This window comes from Molothrus aeneus, chromosome 4, assembly GCF_037042795.1.
Source record: "Molothrus aeneus isolate 106 chromosome 4, BPBGC_Maene_1.0, whole genome shotgun sequence".
In the NCBI taxonomy this organism is placed as follows: Eukaryota; Metazoa; Chordata; class Aves; order Passeriformes; family Icteridae; genus Molothrus; species Molothrus aeneus.
In genome coordinates this window covers 4765265-4786453 of record NC_089649.1, presented here as the reverse complement: position 1 = coordinate 4786453, position 21189 = coordinate 4765265, and the positions used below count along the sequence as shown (strand labels likewise).

Sequence of the window (21189 nt, the reverse complement as noted above, 5' to 3'; positions counted from 1 at the left end):
AATAATTCAGCAAAATATGACCTGATGTTACAGCCCTGTAACAGCCAGGGCACAGACTTAAAAACAGCTACAACAACAACAAACCCACCCTGTCAGTCTGTCAGAGTTTTTCATATTTCACCAGTAATAGTAGAGCTCTCTTTTTATTGTTTGGGAGATGTGAAAATGAAGAGAGGATGATGTTTCAGTGCCAGACTTCTTTACCACATTTTTCCATGTCCCTTCTTTCCATTGGCTTCTTGTTCAGAGGAAGCTTTCTACACAGTCGTTTTGAAACTGGTTGGAGTCCTTAAGTTTTGCAGGATAGTGGAAGCCAAAGCAGGTAGTGATTGCACTGGGCTTGAGGAGGATCTTGTGTGTCCCAGGTTAATCTTTAGTATGTGACTGTCAGCATGTAGAGCATTTATCTGAGAAGGAATACTGGTGGCTGTGGCTTGGAATGAGAGTTTTGGGCCCCTGAATAGGGATGTCAATCTTGGAAGCAATTTGGGAAGATGCTTCCCATGATGGAGTCTGCAGCCTTTGTCTGTGCGTAGATGTGTCCATTACCTCATGCTGGTGGTGCAGCTCATTCTGCACAAGGCACAAGGTGATCTCCTTGCAGAGATGATAGTTCAGCAAGGCCATTAAGGGAGAAGCACTTACTGTAACTTCTCCTCCACAGCTTCCACGGTCATTTACTTTCTCAGGAACACATAAGTGGTCCTTTCCATGGGACTGTCCTTCCTTTTTAATGAGCATTGCCATCTCCTCAAGACCACTGCATCTGACATGCTTAACTCCTTCCAGTCCACTACTGAATGTTGCAGCATTGCTAATGAGATTATGATATTTATGACTGTAAATCTCTAAGCCTCACTTTAAACACTTAAACTGCTGTAATGCCTCTTATCTTTTGGGAAAAATAATTGGTTATTGATAGCATGCCTTGCATTCAGATGGGAGAATCCTTTGAAATTATTACTTTAGACCAAGAAATTCCTGTTCTTTCAAAAACTAAATTATTCTCATTTACGTGTAAGTTATGAACTTATCTATTTACGATAGATAAGAAAAAGCAAACATGAAAGCAATCAAATCAAAGATGTACAGGAGTTTTTAATCTTGTCCTTTCCCCTTCAAGAATGTGCAAAAAAGAACTGAGACATTTCATTCATTAAAGTAATGATAATGATAAAAAGGGATCACAAGCACTTTCTGAAGCATGACATAATGGCTCTTGTCTGGCTGTATGTTATCAGTCTGTCTTTGATTTACATTAAAGAACCAAATAGCTGACAAGAAATGTTTCCAACTCTCCTTGATTCTTTTATTTAAGGGAGACTCTGAGAAAGATGGACCACAGAAAGAGATGCTGTCTAACAAGATACTCCTTCACATGCTATAATTAAGTTGCTGGAAAGCTCATATGTAAATCTCCTGATAGCCAAGATTGTCTTCACCTCTTTAGCCAGATCTAAAATTGTACTCTGCTTTCAATATTGCATGTGTTTTGTCAGCCTTTCCAATCCAAGAAACTTAACCTCTAAATTTAATCTAGTGATTTTAATTGAATCTGAAGACCAAAGTGGCGGTTTAGTGGTCATATCTGTGTGATTAGGTCTCAACTTATAAATTACCTCAAACTTTCTTCTGTTTTTGGCCGCACGCTCTCACCCCCTCCAGCTGGAAACCCTTCCTTCTGACAGGCCCCTCTGAACTCTGGCACTGGAGTTTCCCAGCTCAGAAAGTTGAATGTCTTCTGGATCACCAAAGGCCCTAAGTCTCTCTTCTCCCTAGCAACACATGGCTGGAAATGTGTTTGGGGAAAGGAGGCGAAGGGAAGAGTTCAAGTCATTTATTGGTGGCAAATTGGAACGTGCTGTATCATGAACTGTTGTAAAGAAAACATTGGAGTGGGCATTGCTGCATGAAACCATGTGAGAGAGGCATAGAAAAAATGAGGAGTGCCCAAAGCAGGGTCTGGGGGCAGAAGCACGTGGCATCTGAGGAGGGGTGAAGGGAGCATACTAAGCTGGGTGGGGAGCCAAGGAGGAGGAAGGGCTCTGCTTCCAGCTGCAGAAAGGGTGGTCAGAGAGGAGTCAGAATCAACCTCTTCCTGGAAGTGCACAGGGTAATGGTCACAAATTACCAGAAAGGGAAATTCCATTAGTATGTTTAGAGAAGAAAAAAGGCTGAGATTGGTTAAGCACTGGAACAAATTATCCACAGAGGTTGTGAAATCTCCTTTCTTGGAGATAGTCAAAACTTGACTAACACAGCTCTGGCTTTGAAGTTGATCCAGCCTTGAGCAGGGGGTGGGAATACATGACCTCCCAAAGACTTTTCCAGCCTGTGAGTCTGCCTCCAGACTGCCTTGTTGCTGGATTAGCACAAGTGAGCAGCCAGGTCCTTGGAGCACTGACACAGGAAGGAGCTGCATAGCATAGGGTGCTGACCAGTGACTGTGTGCACTGCCCTGCAGTGTTCCCAGCCTCTTGCAAGGAGCAGACATGTCCATTTGCAGTGTCTGAGGACAGGGTGTTTTGTGTCAGGCTGTTATTACATACTTTAATCCTGGTGGCTGTGACCCTGCCAGCACAGTAACAGTGTTTTGGAAATACGGGAGAACGGTCAGAAACATCACGTGGCAATCACTTTATGGTCCACTGGAGGAAATGATAGAAAGGCAAAGAATGAGTAAATGCTTATGTATGGACAGGATGTTACTGCAGGAATATATAGTGCTTTACCTGTAAGAAACTGCAGATGCTTCCACCTCATTTTTATAAAATAGGCAGCTCTGTCTTGCAGGAAAAGAGACAGGAGAGATGGAGAGATTATTCAGAGTTTTTGTAGTTAAAAAATTTAACAGCTCACTTTCCGAAGTTGTATCCTGCTTAAGATCATGAACTACTTATGGAACCATGTAAGAATAAAGTTCAGCCTTCACTCTGCTAACTGCCCAGTATTTTTTTTTTTAACAAGTGTCATTAAAAAAAGAGAGGAAAGAAGTAGGATAACCAAATAATGGACTTGTTACCTACCTTGGTACACACTGCTGCAGTGTCAAACACCTATTGTGCCCTTTTTATGAATTATTATGTTTCTATTTATACACTATCCTGTTCCATGTTCCATTCTTAAAATTATTAAGATGCCTAGGGAGAAAAAGTTTTGATTTGTGCATGAAGAGATGCTCTTTGCTTAAGGGTAAATTTTGTATTGCAGCGCCGGCTTGGAGATGCTGCGAAGAAAGCAATCAGCAAGCTGCAAGTCAGGACCATCAGGAAAGGTGACAAGGTAATTTTTCAAAATGCTTGTTACTTAAATTAAACTCTGTGCTGAGGATTCCTTCAGACCTCTGGAGCAATGAGCCAGAAGAGAAATGCCAATTGCTTATTTAGCTAGGAGTGCTTGTAAGCAAGTTACGGATGAAACTGAGTGTGGAGAGGGGGTGATTTGGTTAAAGATGCAAAAAATTCTGAAAGTTAAAACATACAAACTAAATCTGCATGCTTCCCAGTGCAAGTTTCCAGCTGGAAACATGTCAGAAAATCTGACTTGCTGCTTGTGAAATGCATTACTGGATTTGCAATGTGCTTCAGTGACTGTTTTACTTTGTCACATAGGCTCTTGTATGAAGCGATTAGCTAACAAAATAAAAAATAAATACGATGAATATTCTCTTTCCTGTAGGAGACTGAGCCAGACTTTGATAACTGTGCTGTTTGTATCGAAGGCTACAAGCCCAATGATGTTGTCAGGATATTGCCTTGCAGGTAAATTGAATGTGCTTTTAGTTGTAATAATCTCTACTTCAAGACAGTCTCTGCTCTCAGTTTCACACTGATGAGATTACCTGAGAACTCGGGGAGGGAAGGGTGAATTTATTAGTTTGGCCTATTCCGAATCTGTTGGTAAAGATATCTGAAATGCCTCTTTATTCAACATGAAGTGAAACTAGTGATGGTGGTGAGACCCTGAGGGTTTCGTATGGTAGTCAGAAATTTTGTCTGACCTGAGCCTATCATAAAGTCTTCAGTAGGATTTTTAAACTAAAGTTTTGATTTATCTAATTTCCTCACTGTTTTTTTAATTAAAATGAATGCCTTAGGAGGATTAGCCTCTGACTTGAGGGTGAGCCCTGGCCACAGCAGCCAAGGATAGAGCAGCCTCCTGCTCCCCATTGAGCTGCTTCTTCTGCTGTCCTGGGCCTGAGAAAAAGATGACTTTTGTCAGAAAAAATCCGCAGCCATAGAAAGAGATGTAGGGACTAAAACATGCCTGGTGTGAAGATGCCCTGTGCAGCACATCCACCCCCAGGGATGTGGCACAGGAGTGCAGCCTCTAGCCACCCCTAACAGCTGTATTCATCTTTGTGCCATGGTACTGTCATTTGTGAAGTGCTACCTAATGGAAAATTTCTCTAAGGAAATCAATTTCTCAGAAAATTTCCTAGGATCAGTTGCCCCTAGGAGAGCAAGAGCAAGTGCTTGATTTCCATAGAAATACACATATAAAGTGCTGCACATATAGAGCAGAGATTCTATTTTTTCAATAGAACTTCTTTCTTCTCCTGAGTCATGTTCACTGGCTTGAGAAACCAAAATACTTGTTTATTTTCCTGCTGTTTTGTACCCTAGTAGATATTTGAATGTTACAAGCTGTCCATTTCTGTTAGTTCATGTGATTCATTAAATCTGTTTACTGCCATCACTAAGTGGGTAACACAAAGCAACAGATTAATCACAAATTTGACCTACTGTAGATTCCCCACAATGACAAATTGCATGTGAACTCTTTTTTTTTTCTATAAGCAGACACAAACACATCACTTCATGAAGCAGAAATACAGAAAAATGAGAAACTACCAGAAAATGTGGACCTTGGTTTGGCATCAAGCCTGTTTGTACAGAAACAGAATAAAGCTTGGAAATTTTGCATGATAGAGACAGGCAATGTTTTGAGGTAGATCTACAACAGCTTAAATATATGTCTAAGCTTTAGCTTTCACTTGTGTCCCACCTCATAATTCAATGAGCCTTTGTCATCGACGAGCGTTGTGTCAAGCAGAGTGAACAGGAAACACAGAGTTAACAGGTGGTGTTTAGTTCTTGGCTGACTTAAAAGGTCACTCAGAAAATGACTCATGCTAAAAGGGTAGCAGTAGCAGAACTGTCTTGTAAAATACCCACAGTTTGAGCCTTAGCAGTCTGGAGTTATAAAAACTCAAAGATGTTTCTCAAGCAGCTATTTCACCAAACCCTGGCTTTCCTGCTACACAAACTGCAAGGGCAGTGTTTTACATACTTGCACAGGTTTGAACTTATGAAATGGAACTCATGATTCTTTCTGCTGTTTTCAATCTCATCTCCTCATCCAAAACAAAAAGTGGATTCATTTCTGTTCCTTTGAAGTGAGTAGGAGAGTGTTACATCTTGATAAAGACCTTCAGATTCTGTAGTTTTCCTGCTCCAGTATCCTCAGTTAAGCCGTGTGCATTTTCTAACATGGGAACCTCATTAAACCTCCAGTATAGCAGTGGATGAGCTCTGAAGTAAAAAAATATACATGTTTACTAGGACTTGGGCTGTTTTCCCAAATGTCCTCTCTTTTCTGCTGGCTCTGGATAGCTGTTTTTATGTACCCCACTCTGGAAAGCTCGGAGGAGAATTACAAGTGAACTCGTGCTTCTTCCCCTGTGTCTTCATCAGGTAGCTCCCACAGCTGACTGAAGTAATAAACTTCACTCTGCAGAGTGTATTAAATAAATAAGGAATGACACTTGATAAAAGTAAAAAGTGTTGACTTGCAGCTGGTTTTAAGTTTAATGGAAGCAAACATGTCTGAAGTTGTCTTTAAGGGCACTGACACAAGATCATATGTAGCCGAGTTCATTGTTCCTGGAGTGGCATCTTTGTCACAGCCTTACTTCATTCTGTTTATCTTCCATCTCCAGTTTCAAAACACCATTGCCTTTTCAGCTCTAGCTTTGGAGAAGGTACTGGTCCTGCTGCTCCCAGTGTGTGCCTTTTACTGAACTTTTACTAACTTAACTGAACTTCTGTAGAGAGGAAGGCATTTCTTTCAGCCTTAACTCTGCTGAGTGCCTCATAGGTTCTTGTTTTTGCCGTTTCATTTCTTTCACAAACAAACACATTCTCTGACCTTGTTCCAACTCATTCTTTTTCCCTGAACCTTCACTCCATGAACAACTGTGATTTCAGTTTTCACTCCTGCTTTCTCTTTTTATTAGCTTCCTGTGAAAATTATTTCATCACACACATTCTTCCTTTTGATTCCTTCCTCTCACCCTCATCATCTTCTTTTGTCCTTCTCAGAAGCAAATAATACTGTACATGCACCCCCCAAAATCTCAAACCTTCTTGTTGGATACTACAGTGCTAGTCAGTCTCACAAAAATTCTAAATCCTTTACTTCAGCCCTAGGTCTAATCCAGGCAACTGTTTCTCTTGGGGTTATCAGGGATGTACCTCTCTTTCTGCATAGGTGAGACTAGGAGTGGAAGCTGGGAGGAGAATAGTTTCCCTTAATCTGGAAAAAAGCCTCTCAAAATTGTTGGCAAGCTGAACACTTTACAATAGTTGTACTAAAATAATCATCATCGGCATTATTATTATTATTATTATTATTATTATTATCATTATTTTGGACTGAGTGCAACATGATCTTTTTTTCCTTGTATGATTAAAATTGCATCTTTAAAAAAAACCACACATACATTTCGAGCAAAAGCAACGTCCAGTTAAAAAACTGTGAAGTGCTATTTAGATAGCAGTAAATGGAATGCTCTGGGACTTTGAGGTTCTTTTGCTTTGTGCTCTGTGAGCTGAGCCCCGTGCAGCCACAGGGGAGTGCAGGAGGGATCCCAGGGAGGCAGCACCTCTGGAGCAGCACAGGGGCCCTGGCACGCACACGTCGTTCTTGGCAGCTTTTTCCAACACACTCTGCAGTCTCCCGGGATGAGGGCTGCAAACCCCCTGGGAATTTATTGTGCTGCTTCATTCCCTTGACTGTGGTGAAGCCTTTCTTATTGTGTAACCTGGATCTCACTTGCTGCAGTTTAAACAACATCTTTGTGCTTCTCATCCCTGGGAGAGGTGGGGAATAGTTGTTTCCTTTCCCTTATAAAAATCCTTTTGAGGCTGTGACAGCATCTCGCCTTCCTCTCTGTCAACTCATCAATTGCAGTTCTTTTGAGAAACTTTTCAAATCAACATCATTTTGTAATGAATGTGGTTGCACACAATAGGGAAAAAAATCTGTATTTTTTTCTAGATTTGACTTTGATTGTCAAAGCCATGTCCTGAGCCTGAGCTTGAAACATCTCTTACTGTTTTCCTGTTTGGGTCATTACTTCTGAAATCCCCCATGATGACTCCATCGTCTCTTTCCATTTAAAACTTGCATCAGTCAGAACTGCAAAGGGAGGGATTTTTGTTGCAGTTGATCTTTTTACATCTTTGTCTTACCGGGGGACAGTGAAATGCTGCAGTTGCTCTCACCATACTTTATGCTGAGTATGTTTCTTTTGCTTGAATTTGGAACATAAAACAATTGACAATTAGTTGAATGCCATAAGCATGTACAGAGTGCTATACCTAATAAACTTTCAAATCCAAATCTGCAAAGCCTGCCACCTTGCTTTTCTGCACAAATGGTTACATGTTCAAAACAGATATTATAAGAGCACTAATCGTATAATGCAGTAAAAAATTTTTAAAAGGCAAATCTTCATCTGATTTTCAGTAGCATTCCATTATTCTGTGGATTTCTGTCAAATAATCAAGTTCCCTCTGTAGTACATATTAAATCTGAAATTAATGGAGCCATAATACACTGTGCTAAATTAGTATTGAGATGTGCAAAGTGACAAGATCTGTCATGTTTTTAAATTACTTGGCATTGGTAGGATTTATTTTAGAATATTGTTTTTGAAGCCAACTTTAGGAACACTGAACTTCAGATTTTAAAGTCTTTAAGGCATGAAAATGTTCCAAGCTTTTGATGATGAACAAACATCATGAAATTCTCTAATATGAACTCCAGTTTGACTGAGGCTTTCAAAGCTGGAAATTGAAAACAAAAGGGAATTTTTTGGTCCATGGTAAAATGTCTTGGTGGAAACTATGTATTTTTTATTCTAAACAGATTTTGGAAATCTGTTTTGTTTTCTGAGAGATTAATAAATATCTCAGGTTTTGTAAATGGACTGATTATTTTTGCACAAACGTGCTTCAAATGTTTGCCAATAAGAGTATTTATGAATTTGATTATATAATTAAAGAAACCTATCACTAACAACAATTTCATTATTATCTCATGTAGCTGAAAGGTAAGACATAATGAATTAACATTGAACTAAAAAACTCAAGCAAACCAGATACCACTTCCTTGGGTGGCCTTTTCCAGTGCCTGACCACCCTTTGGGTGAAGAAATGTTTTCTTGTATTCCTGGTAACAGAATATGCTCTCAAGAGGGAATACAGTCTGCCAGGTACAGGCACTAAAGATCCCTACAGTCATTATCAGTTTGTTAAAGGCAAAGCTAAATAAGAAACTTTCAGGTGCTCCACCTGATTAATGTCTAGGAAAAGTGGTGCCCAGCAGCTACAGGGCTCAGGTAGCTGCTTCAGACTCAGAACAGGATTAACAACAATTCCTTCAGGGGATTGTGTAGGAGCTCTCTCTGATGGGCAGCTTCTAAAGAGCAGGGAAGTCAGGGAGAATATTTATGAATGCATTGTACTGGTTTTTCTGTTTAAATGCAAAGTTGGTTTTTTTCTAATTCAGTTTATTTCTTTATGCCTCTATCCTGAAAAATACTAGACTCTCAATGGCTTCACATTTAAATTATGTATAATCAGGTTTGTCTGTAGAACTATTAAGAAAAACTAACATGATTTTCACCTTTTCCAGCAAGCAGCTTTTGTTTACTGGCAGCCTTTAACATTTATCGGGTTTGCTAATGCATTTTGTGTATTTTCCCTAAGTCTCTAAGTATGTACATCTTCTATTCCCAACACATTGAAATGTGCACATGTGCTTGAGTTGCTGCAGGAATCATTTTAGCCTTATGTGCATAGGACCTAGTTCTGCAGTCCTTGAAGAGGTCACAAACTGCACCAGCTGAAACATTCTCGCTTAAAAGAATTCACAATCATCTGGTACTAAGTGGTAAATTGTGCTGTGGTGCATTTGAATTAAGATATCCTGGTTTTCATTGCAGGCATCTTTTCCACAAGTCCTGTGTAGACCCCTGGCTGCTAGACCATCGTACCTGCCCGATGTGTAAAATGAATATTCTAAAAGCTCTAGGGATTCCGGTAAGCACTCTGCAGAGCAGCCCATCAGGGCAGAAGGGGAACACCAGCCACCTGAGCATATCCCTAGCCTTTGCCTGTCTGTTCCCTTCTTCCTCTTTTCGCCATATTATTGAATAATTAATTGATTTATTAAGGGAAGCACAATTGGAAATGTCTGACTCTCCCTCTGTCCTGCACCCCACCAGTATTAGCAAGGAAGAGCATGTGTATGGGCATTGGTTGGGTGTTGGGATTTGTGTGTCTGCGGCTGCCTGCTTGGTGAAGCAGAAGATTGTTCACTGGTGTTTTGGTGGATTTATAGAATCTTTCACATAGCTTTCAGGACTGGCTTTATTTATTTTTTTAATCATGCCCTCGGTTCAAATCTGAAAGTAGAAAGTCTGCAAATAAAGTTTTGTCTGCTATACTCACCAAGGACAACTAAGTGCTCATTCTGGGGAAGCGAGTCCTTTTTCTGTCAGATTTCTCTTAAAGTCTATCTGGAGTAAGGTCTGTACTCCTAATTCCAGTTAAGGGCCATTTCTCCCAGTTAGTAAGCATGTGGTGGAGCACATGACATACAAGAAATTGTTAAGCTCTTTGTTATTTGGAACATTCAAATGTGGTTAGAGACCGGCAAAGTAATGGATCTTTGTCAGTGGCGTGTTTGCATTCAGATGGTGTATGTCCTGTCTGCCATCCACGTTCCCAACTGGAGCCATCACAGAGCTCAGGGAAGGAGTGAGTCACTCTCCCCCACTGTGCAAGGCTCCTGGAGTTCAGTACTGAAACCCCTTCAGCTGATGCATTACCAGGTGCTGTAAATAGCCCCCCAAGTTTCAGTCAGTGATGCACCAGTTCGCATTGGAAGGAGCTCTATAAAGTAAAATAGTTCATGTGAACATACTGGGGAGCTGCTATAGCCATTCTCAGAGAAATCAGTTTCATGGAAGCAGGTTGCAGGCAGATATGTTAATAAACCTAATATAATCCAAACTGAAAACATGCAAGTGGGAGAAAAGAAGGAGGGCATTGTAGCTATGGTAATGCATCAAAACAGTTTGGCTGCTTTTTCTGCTAATTGTGTATATTGTCTTTAATATATTTAGTGGTGATGTAGCTGTTAAATCAGGGTCTAGGATGAAAAGCCCAGATGAAGGCTAGCTCTGCCATTCACCATCTCCACTGATGGCTTAAATACAGAAATGAAGGCTTAAATACACAAATGAAGGCTTCAATACACAAATGAAGGCTAGCTCTGCCATTCAGCATCTCTGCTGATGGCTCAAATACATCTCTGACCTAGGCTTAAATACAGAAATATTTCCTTAGGTTCTATCTCAGCTCACAGGCCTGCCACGAGCAGTTACCCCGGGTTCTGACACCTCTTCTCCCTCCCCAGTGTATTGTTCCTTGGCTTCCCTGTGCATCCCACAGCACATACCGCTGCTGCTCTCACACTGGCCCCTTCGCATTTCTGTCCAAACACTTCATTAATGTGCCCTTTGTCCAGCTCCATAATCAGGGCATATAGGCAAACCAGAGCAATGCTTTCTGGAGGCCTGCAGTGAGATGTTAAAGGCTTCCCAGAAAGTTTCATGCTGTTAGAATTTACACCCGGAACACGGCTGACACTGGCCTCACTGGCTGCTGCTGAAGGCTAAGCATGTCCACAGGCTGTTTGAGGCTGGGCACAGCTAGTGGAACAAAAAACATGCCCAGAGGCCATGTGTAGAAGTTTTGGTTTACATGGCTGGATTTCACTGCCTATGGACAGCTCTGTAGTGGCAGGTGTAGAAGTACCTAATTGCCAGGAATAATTGGAACACCATTACATTTCCTCAGCCACTGTTTCCTTTCTCATAGCTCCCTTTCTTCTGTTGTACAGTACAGCAGAACAGGGATCTATCCTGCCTCCTCACTGAGAGCTTTCTGCATGGAGCTTCTTTGGAAATAATTGTACTGAGCATATAATTAAAGATGCTGCTGTAACTTACATGAACGACTGGTTCAAATTAAGATTTCCAAATCAGCTTTAGTGTCGGTCTGTCTTAACACTAAAAATAAAGCACTTGGATGTTAATGTTCCACTAGCAAAGTTTTTTTTTTTTTTTTAGGGGATTTTATTCTATTTTTTAGGGGATTTTATTCTGTAAAAATTTCCTGTAGGTGTTCTAAGACAACAAGCTGAAAACAGCCCTCTTCATCTCTTGGAGGAAGCATGTTGGTGTACATGGATCATTGGATATGTACATGAAGGGATGGAGAGTCTTATCCTTCCAAGTGACTTAGAGTAGGAGCTGCTGTCCATGGGAAATTGGAGTGGATGGTAGCCTTTGTGTCAGATTTCCTCCTTCCTTTCCACAGCAAAGCAAGTGGAGGTATAAGAGCATCTGGTAGCTTGAGGCTTAAAAATTCCTATACTGCTATCAGTTGCTCCTCCTCTTCCTCTCTTTTTTCTACCTTCTCTTTCTGAAATACCCCTCAACTCTTGTTTGTTCCTTTCCCACCTTTTGCTCTCTCCTGCTTCTCCTCTGCATAACCACTCCTGCCCAACCTGTGTCCTTTTGAGCTCCTGCTCAGCTCCCAGGACCTGTTTTCCACCTGCACAGATTTCGTGTTGTCCTCCCCCTTCTCACTGCCCAGCACCAGCTGAGGACAGCCCAGGGTGGATGTCATTCCTGAGGTTTGCTTTCTGGTGCTCCCATGAGACAAAAAAGCCACCAGCACACATGAACTGGTGTTTTTAGAGACTCATCACTTAGCCAGGTGTCCATAGGCTGCTTTGGGAAAAGATGATGCCCTCAAAGAACCTGTAAAGTTCTAGGGCATCTCAGTGAAAGGTGGCAAACATTTCTGTAGAGTGGATAAAGGAAAATGTCATTCCCTAACCACATTCTTGAGTCTTGCTGAGCCCTCTTAGCTGAAATTTCCACACACAAAAGAAGAAAAAAGCCTTAGACAGGCATCAGCCTCTGATGGGAGACTTGGGTGCAAATTTGCCAAAGCCTTTTTGCAGGCTTTTACAATGGGATGAATGAGAAAATCTTACCCTAGACAGGCTGTGGGGTTTTTTTCCTGCCAGCTGCATGTTTCTCTTATGGTTGTTATTAAAGACCTGGCTTGCATGTCTGTGGATATATTGTGCTTCATTTAGCAGAAAGACTTTGGATTTTCCAGGAAAAGATTGGTTAGATCCCAAATATCTAAATGTTTCAATTCAATTCACAACTAAACTCTGCATTTACTTTGTAATAGAGACTTCAAATATGATCTGCCCTAAGCTCAGATTCCCCAGGCAACTGTGGGGCACCAAAACTCCTGCACTCATTTTCACAGTAGCTGAGTATAGTAGAAGAAATGTATTGTACCTGAATATCTGTATAGAGGCTTTACTCCTGGAGATCCCGTTTGTCCTTGATGGGCTGCAGCTGCCATGCCCTTAATTGGGCTGCAGCTGTGACCAATGAAGATAACTGGGATAAAAGGGGGTGGGCTGGCCAGTTAGGGGGTGTCGTGATGGAGCTCTGCATGTGTGATGTCAGGAAAGTGCAACTTGTAGAAGGAAGAGTCTGTGCTGTGAAGATCTGCAGCCATAAGAGCACACCAAGGAGATACGGGACCTTAGAGATTTGATAACAACAGTGTGGGACTCTAGAAAAGGACCAACAACAATTGGTGACCCTGATGTGATAGTTGGTAGAAGATAAGACAGCCAAGAGCTGCAAGAGATCATAGCCTTTGGGTCAGAGAGCTGTGAAAGAGTGTGGCCTTTGAGCAAGGAGCTATGTGTGTTGTACATGGCCTTGGAGTCATGGGGAAATGTATGTATTGTACTTGAATATCATTTAAGTATCTCTATGTACAACCTGGTTCTGTAAGTAAAAGAAAAGGGGGAAATGTAGTAGAGGAAATGTATTGTACTTGAATATCTGTATAGAGGCTTTGCTCTGGGAGGTCCCAGTTGTCCTTGATGGGCTGCAGCTGCCATGTCCTTAACTGGGCTGCAGCTGTGGCTAATGAAGATAACTGGGATAAAAGGGGGTGGGTTGGCCAGCCAGGGAGAGCCTTGGAGGAGCTCTGAACTGGTAGAGTGAACAGCATGCTGAGGAAGGAGTCTGTGCTGAGAAGCTCTGCAGCCGTAAGAACGCACCAAGGAGGTATGGACTTTATAAATCTGATAAAAACACTGTGGGACTCTAGAAATAGAACAACAACAGCTGAGCACCCCAACACCTCCACTTTTCTCTGCAGTGCTCTGCACCTCCAGAAGGCTATTAACTATCTACCAGCAAATGGTTGGCCTGACCTTTTCCATTCTTGGCTGGCAATCCCAGCTCAGACTACACCTACAGTATTTGAAAAGGATTACCAGTGAAAGTGTCTTTCAAAGGTCTGTCTTGCTCTTGGGACAATCATACCATATTAAATAGTTTCCCTCTGCTTCTCCCTCTGTCCTGCAAACATCTGCTGGATATGCAGTCAGCTGCATTTTTGGCAGCAGATTGTGTGGCTTTAAGCTATTCACTAAGAGCCTTAGCCAAACCCTCTGAAGCCAATACAAAGCTTTCCCTTGACTTTAGTGGAATTGTGCTCTCAAAGCACTTATATGCAGGGCTCAAGTGGAACCAATGTAATTAAACTTGGCAACCGTATCTGGGTCACCCTGGCAGCCAAAGCCAAAATGGTGTGGGTTTTTTTTCTGATCAGAATTTAATATAAATGGTTTTATAGCATGCTGCTTAGTTTTGGGCATTTATTCAATTAAAATGATTCAGGAGTAAAGAGATTAAATTATCTCAAGCAATATTATTTTTGTATCTTTAATGTTTGGTTTGACTTTTAGTTATAATCCCCTCTTTAAAAGGTATAAAAGTTTGTGATAAAACCCCATTCTAGGAGTAAATGAAATCAGAGCAAAGGACAGATAACTGGTCCCCTGAAAAATTGAAATAATTTTTCCTATAGGAGAAAGGAAAATAGGCCTTTTGTTTTTAATATACACTGCCATCAAAGTTAAATTAAATTAAAAATTAAATTCTGAAAACATTGTTTTATGTTAGCCAAGGGAGAGGGAAAGCGTAATAGATCTAAGGGAGAGTTTTGGGTCCCTGTCCTACATGTAAGTGATTGTACTTGACTTGCAAAAGTACAGATTCACTGAGTTTCTTTATCACCTGGTATAGTTGAATGTGCCTTTTTTATCCCAAATCTGAGGCATTCTTGCAGCTTGTGGATAACACTGGAGCCAGACAACAACAATTCTAGTTTTCATTCTGAACTTCAGTTTGTGGATACAAGACTGCTTAAGTTGCCTGTCTTTTTCATTAGGAACACTTGTGAAAAAAATACTTAAGAGGTGACAAGAATCAAACAGGGAATATGTAGAAAAAGAGGAAAACATGCTAATTTCCTGGTTCTGGGAAAAAAAAGTAAATGTATGGTAACCTACTCTACTTGAATTCAAGGGGGTTTCTCTTGTGCTTCAAGTTAAATCTCTCTTTAAGCCTTTGCTGTATCATATTTTGCTTGGTTTCTTGGTGCCTGCTGTTGGAGATAAGCCGATAGTGAGATTTTCCAAAGTGCCTTGGCATGTGAGACAACTAAGCATAGGAAAAACATCAGATCCACCAAACAGAGTGCACCTCCTCTCACATTGGCCATTTGCATGTTGGCTTTCCAGTCTAGCAGCTTAGGCCCTGTCTCTGCTTAGTGCTGAGCAGAGGGAGCAATTCATACCTAGGGTTAGGGCATGAAACACACAGCAAAAATGCCTCAAACCCCTGAAGTTAGAGGAAACCTAAGTGACTGATCCAGGCTAGCTGTCTGGTTCCTGGAGAATAAAGATAAATGGGAACAACTTCAATTAACTTTTCCAAACTTAACAAGGCATCTGCATGTTGCAGCTCAGTCTTGCTCTGTCCCTCTGTCACTGGTCTTGCTTCACATAGCAAGAAAGACTGTGAATCAAAAAATGCTCTTCAGTTTCCCATTCTTGTCTGCTTGTTTCTTTTCTCATAATTGTGTTTTGTAGGAAATATAGTATTAACGAAGATGATATTTTGATGCTTAGAAACTTGTCTTACAAGCAGTTTTAGCTTCTAGTTTTGCACCACACACATAGGTGCACACATACGCTGTTCTTATTGAATTCTTATTCCTGTAAGCTCTGATACTGGCTCTGTAAAATGTATATTAAGAAAAATAATAATCATTAGAAAGAGAATAGTTCCCTTTCAGCTCCTGCATCTGTTTACATTTGTGGTTTAATTCAGCTATTTGCCCATGTTGAGCAGATCATACCAGTAAGTGAGTTACTTTTTTAATGTGCGCATTCCCAAACCCTTTTAAAAGTATAAATAAGAATGTTTAGCAATTGTAGGTGACACAGTTTAATACTCAATATTTCCATGGCATACTTTGGGTCTCTCTTCCAACAGATTGTATTACGTTTTAAGTACATGAGGACAAACTCTGTGTGTTTATTCGTTGTATGTTGTCATTTTCAATACTGCAGTAGAGCCAAAAAAATCTGAAGAAGAGGTAAGAAGTAAATCGAATCTTTTTATCAGGTGGGAGCTCGATTTTTCTCCTTTTTTCTTCCCCAATTAGCCGAATGCAGATTGCCTGGATGATATACCTCCAGACCTGGAAGCATCCATAGGAGGCCCACCGACCAACCAGATCACGGGGGCCAGCGACATTACCGTGAACGAGAGCTCCGTGGCCCTGGACGCCCCGGCCCGCGGCGCGGGAGTGCTCCAAGTCATCCAGGACGTGGACTCCTTCCCCCAGCCTGGCGAGGGCAACTTCACAACAAGCAGTAAGTTCCCAATTCTGGCAGGGTTTGCACTGAGATAAATGTCTGGGAACCCCAACCACAAAGCCCCTATCTAGGGAGCAGCCTTTGAGGGCTCGTCATTGCAGCTATGGCCTTGTTTTAAGCCCGGCAGGAATCTAGAGGGTAAGTAAATTTAATTATCTTGTGTTCTGCTGGTACTGGACTGATGGTCAGAGTTGCTGTGCTTGAAAGCCTGAGTGCAGTTAAACAACACTGATGATTTGTACAAAAACGAAAGGAGAGTTTTACGTGTTTTCGGTGTCTTTAGTTTTCACATGTGTAAGTGGTGCCATTTGAACAAGTAATTCTCAAAATGTTTGCATGTCTCTCTGTTCCTAAAAATATTGTTCTCTCTTGAAAATCTCCTTCTGACAGTTTAAAAGAAATTTTGTCAGCTATTTTGAATAAGGACTCTGCTAGTCCAAAATGCTCATTTTTAGGCAAAATAGTACATGAGTAGAAAATACCTATCTGTTTAATACCGGTGGGTATATTGACAAGACTATTATAGAAAATCAGATATACTTGAAGGGAGGTAGAGGAATGTGGTAAAATTTTGTGTATAGAGTTGGTGTAAGTTCTGGAAAAAATAGACATTTTCAATGGTGTCTAGGTACTGCTCTGGGCCTGGGCATGAAAAAAAAGGTAAGTAATAATATTATGTGAAAAGGTAGGAGACACAAGATGGTACTAGGCTGAAATGATTTTACATTACTCTTCTTACTCTGTGGGGAGACTTGATAATCCCATTTTCTTTCATGTTGTCATGCCAGTGTCATGGAAGTGAAAATAACTTCTAGAAAGACTGGACTTGTGACCTTAGATACTGGTGACCCAGATTTTTATGTTCTGTTTTGTGGATTTCAGGTTTCAGATGTGGTCCTTTTATGGTCTAAGTTCTGGATTCAGCAAGGAGTGAGCAGCAAGGTTTTAATCCCAGCCATCTTCCATGGCCAGCTGCTGTCTGGGGGCATTCAGTTTTCTCAAGTCTCCTTGAGAAGTCTCAAGTCTCCTAGCAAGAGCTGTTCAGAACAAGATGGCATTTTGTTCCTTCCAATAATTGTTTTGAAATGCATTTAAGGCTGATTGTAAAAACAAAGGAAAGATGGCATCACATTGTAATAAAGACTGGGCTAAATGCTGGTCTCTGCTCTGCCCTTTAGCACTCCAGAAGCAAGTAGGTCCTCTTAAGGATAATGGTCCTTGCCCCACAGTTCTCTGAAAGATTCACACTGTTGGGGCTGGGAAGGAGGGCTGTGGGGTGCCCCTTAAACACACAGCTGCGTGACACATGCTGGGAAAAGCCAGCAGCCTGGCTCCAAGCCCAGCATGAGGAGCAGTCTGTGCTTTTCATCCCAGGATCTTGTCAGGCTGAGAAGCAGCTCTTCTGGTCTCTCAGCAGGCGTAACAATGCTGGTGAGGCTGCCAGTGAGCACAAGAGCTCAGTAACTCTCCAGGCACTCTCTTGCCTCCAGATTTCTTTCAAGTGATTGCAGAAGGACCAAACACGTTTCTAATTCATTTTCCAAATTGCTAGCTCAGTTAAGTAACTGGGTGAAAAGCTTTCTCAGAGCCAGCAGAATACTGCAAGGCTACAGAAATGCCTGATTTTGTCTTGGTGCCCTTTGTTTTCCACGTTACTCTCTGTTTTTCCCCTTACCTTGACAATATTGGACAATAGACCTGAAGACTGGACAATCCCTAGAGCTGGCAGCAGAACCCATGGACAAGGACCTTGCACCAAGACCAGGCACACAGACAGCAAACTACAGAGCATCAGGAGATCATCATCATCTGGAGAGACTGGCCAGGCCCAGGGAAGGACTGTGAAATGAGGTTTTTTGCTGGTTACATGACAGAGAGCAAGAGAATAGAACAGGGAGGGAAAACTGCGAAGTGGCCCAAGCTCTGTAAGGGTTGTAGACCTCACACTGTCGGAGGTGTGCTTGGGGAAAGCAGGCCTGAGGAAAGCTCCAAGCACCTTGGGACCTTCCAAAAGCCAATCTATGCCTGCATATCCTGTGCTTGTCACAGAGTCACTCAGGGGGATCTGGTTTAATGCTTAGTTGGCTGCCGTCATTCATTCATCATTGACGTGTAGACGTGAATCTTCACCTGGATTTTTCATCTCAAGGGCAATGCAGTACTTGGATATTTGTCAGTGATGGGTGTGCAAGTTTCCCTGCCGTCATCACCACATCCAGCCTGGTGCATTTTGCAGTTAGTTCCCAGAAAAGTCACTTAGTCCCTTTTTGCAGCAGAGCTGCAGCAAAGAAGAGGTCTTGGGTTGGGGGGGCTGAATTCCAGCAGTTATGGGAATTTGGCTCTCTAGTTGCCTCATGTGGATTTGGAGGGTTCAGGCAGTTTAAAAGGTAGAACTTGGCCTTGTAGGCAGCCTGAACTCTTAAGGCAGTGAAAGGGAAACATCCAGGGCCTTATATATAGTTGTGGTATGAATCCCAATGCTAACTAAATCAGAGGGTAAGGGTAGGCTAAATAACTGGGTCATAGCTGTCAGAGTAGATGGAACTTTATAGGCATTATGTCTTTTTTATTGTGTTCTTTATATTCAGAATGCTCAGCTGCACACCACAGAGCTTGCTGAGCGTGCCCTTTGTGTGAACTAGCCTGCCTGGCTATTTGTAAGTGATGACACTGATTGCTCCCAGGAATCTTTGCTGAAGTTGCTAGATCCTGGCCTCTCTATATAGCATTACTGATGCCAGCCTACTCCAAGGCTGAATCTGCACTTCAAGTTTTTTCCCCCCCTTGTTATTGAATCTGGGCAGACTCCAGGACTCCAGTGCAGCCTTGATGTGGCCTCCTGCACCCAGCACCACAAGTCCTTGCATCATCCCTTGTTCCTCACAAAAGTTCAGTGGTCCAGGAGGTAAAGGACTTGCCATTTTCTTTCCACCAGCTTCTGCAACACTTTTCCCTTCATTGTTGTTACGTTCTTTTTTTGCCTGTTGATTAATCATTCTGGTATTGTTGTCTTGGTTTGGGTTTAATTTCCCTTCCTGTGTTTCCAGTGATTATTCAGAACCAGAAGACCTCCCACAGTGTGTCTGGAGGGAGGGTATTCCCAGAACACTGTTCACATTGGGTAAAACTCTGTCTCTATGGTGGCAAAGCTCCTGCCTACTTCAGTGGGGCCAGATTTATAATTTCTGGAACTCAGCCAGTGCTTTCCTTCCTACTTCTGTGCATGAGCTCAACAAGACATCCTGCCTTCTCTCTCTCCCTTTTGCTCCCCATGCTCTTGGTACCTGTGGGACCCTTGGAAATGTGCTGTACTGTGAACATCTGGACAGGACTAAGCCCTAGGGTTCCTTGCTAAACCAAGAATCGCCTGTTCAGTAGCACTGAGCACTTAAAAATGGACCAGCAGGTTCTCTCAGCTGCCTTTTAGCAAGATCCAAGCCTTCATCAAGTCTCTTGGGCATATCCACAGCCAAAGTCTCTTCAGTATTTAGTCTTAGTGACTGTTTGCCCTCTGTGGTGGGATATTGTGTAGGATCCTGGGATAGCATGTTGTCATTTCTGTTAAAGGTTGCTGAAAAGGTATTGATGGAAAAAATGAAAACCTGGACTTTTGGGAAAAACAAGAAGGGGGAGAGTAGATGGGGGAAATAGTGTGAAATACATAATAGTTCATCTCAGCTGAGTTTACTGCTCTGACTTTTTCAGCTCTCCAGAGCATATGACAGGTGACAACCTAAGCATCTTTTTCTACAATCATGCATCATAGCAATGTGTGGTGCCTAATTTTTAGTAGTGACTTATGCAAAATGCTAACATTTTTGTAAATCTGAGTGCATGTGGGATTTCCTGCTCTACATATGATATGAGTGTGAGCTGGGCTTGGCAAAGATCTGAACTTGAAGGAGCTGTGAGCTACACCAGCTTCAGAGGGTGGATCTAAGGTTTGAGGAGACCATTGTAATATTCTTTGGGTCAGGCTTAGCTGGGATTGAATGCTATGGTTAAAAAAGGTAGTGTTTTGATAAAGTAGCATCTAGATATTCTAAAGGTATGCTGACACTGGCAGGTGAAAAGTAGTTATTAGGTTTTATTCTTTTATGGCATCCATGGTCATTTATCTCCCTCAAGCGCTTACTAACTTCTGCAGTAAATAATGTGCACTGTCTTTGCCAGTAAAGTTTATCTCTTCATAAATACTTCGCATTTTTCAGTTTATACAGGCTTTTATAGTCCATTCAGCAGGGTATCTCATCCCACTGCACAGGGCCTCAGAAATCCCACTGGTACTATCTCTGTAGTTGGAGGGAGATCGCTAAATAATTCTACTGCACACATGAGCAGGATTTTTAGTGGGAAAAGCCACAAACTTTCCTCCAAGGTGTCATATCACCTGCCAAGTCCACAGAGTGTGGCACACTGTACAACAGTGTGGGCAGTCTAGACAGTATCAGGAGTTCCTTTTCTGCCTCTCATTTTGTTCTTTCCATAAAACCCTGCCAACGTACAGCTCATCATGACTGTTAGGACCCTTTCAAATCTCTCTGATAGCTCTCCATTAAATCTATTAATATAACTTTTAGGTAATTATTTTGATCTGTATGTATGTCTAAAATATCTTTGTGAAGAATAGTCAGCCTTTGGAAGTGGATGAAAGTGCATGATAAGAATCTGATCCACTCTTGTCTTGTAACCACTTGACTGTTCCTCCTTGCTATGAATAGTGGGGTTTTTATAGGTGGAATGTAAAGGGGGGAGGAAAAGGTGGAAAAATTCCCTAGATACTAGTTAATGCAGCAAGTTATGAACACTTGAATTAGCAAGTTCTGATACTGTCCCAGAGAGAGAATACTGTTGGGACCTAGTTCAAGACTGAGCCAATTGGGTCCCATGTGCCTGGCGTGTGACCTAAGTCCTGGTGGCTCTGCTAAAATCTTGTGGGGATATTGCACTAAGTAATTGTTATGGATCAAAACTTCCAATGATCTGAGTTCCTTGATTGTTTTGGGACCAGCACTGATGCCAACATAGCACCGGTGGTTTGAGAGTCACCAAGTG

The 21189-nt window shown here is 41.8% G+C and overlaps 1 protein-coding gene across 1 annotated transcript in view; it reads left to right on the top strand.

The window, feature by feature from the left end:
* The window catches only part of RNF150 (ring finger protein 150), a 108108-nt gene that overhangs the window by 63199 nt on the left and 23720 nt on the right, over positions 1-21189 (top strand). Inside the window, exons 3-6 of the mRNA XM_066549465.1 lie at positions 3211-3282; positions 3679-3761; positions 9233-9329; positions 15921-16131. Of these exons, the coding sequence (XP_066405562.1) occupies positions 3211-3282; positions 3679-3761; positions 9233-9329; positions 15921-16131 (463 nt within the window). The remainder of the gene's footprint in view (positions 1-3210; positions 3283-3678; positions 3762-9232; positions 9330-15920; positions 16132-21189) is intronic.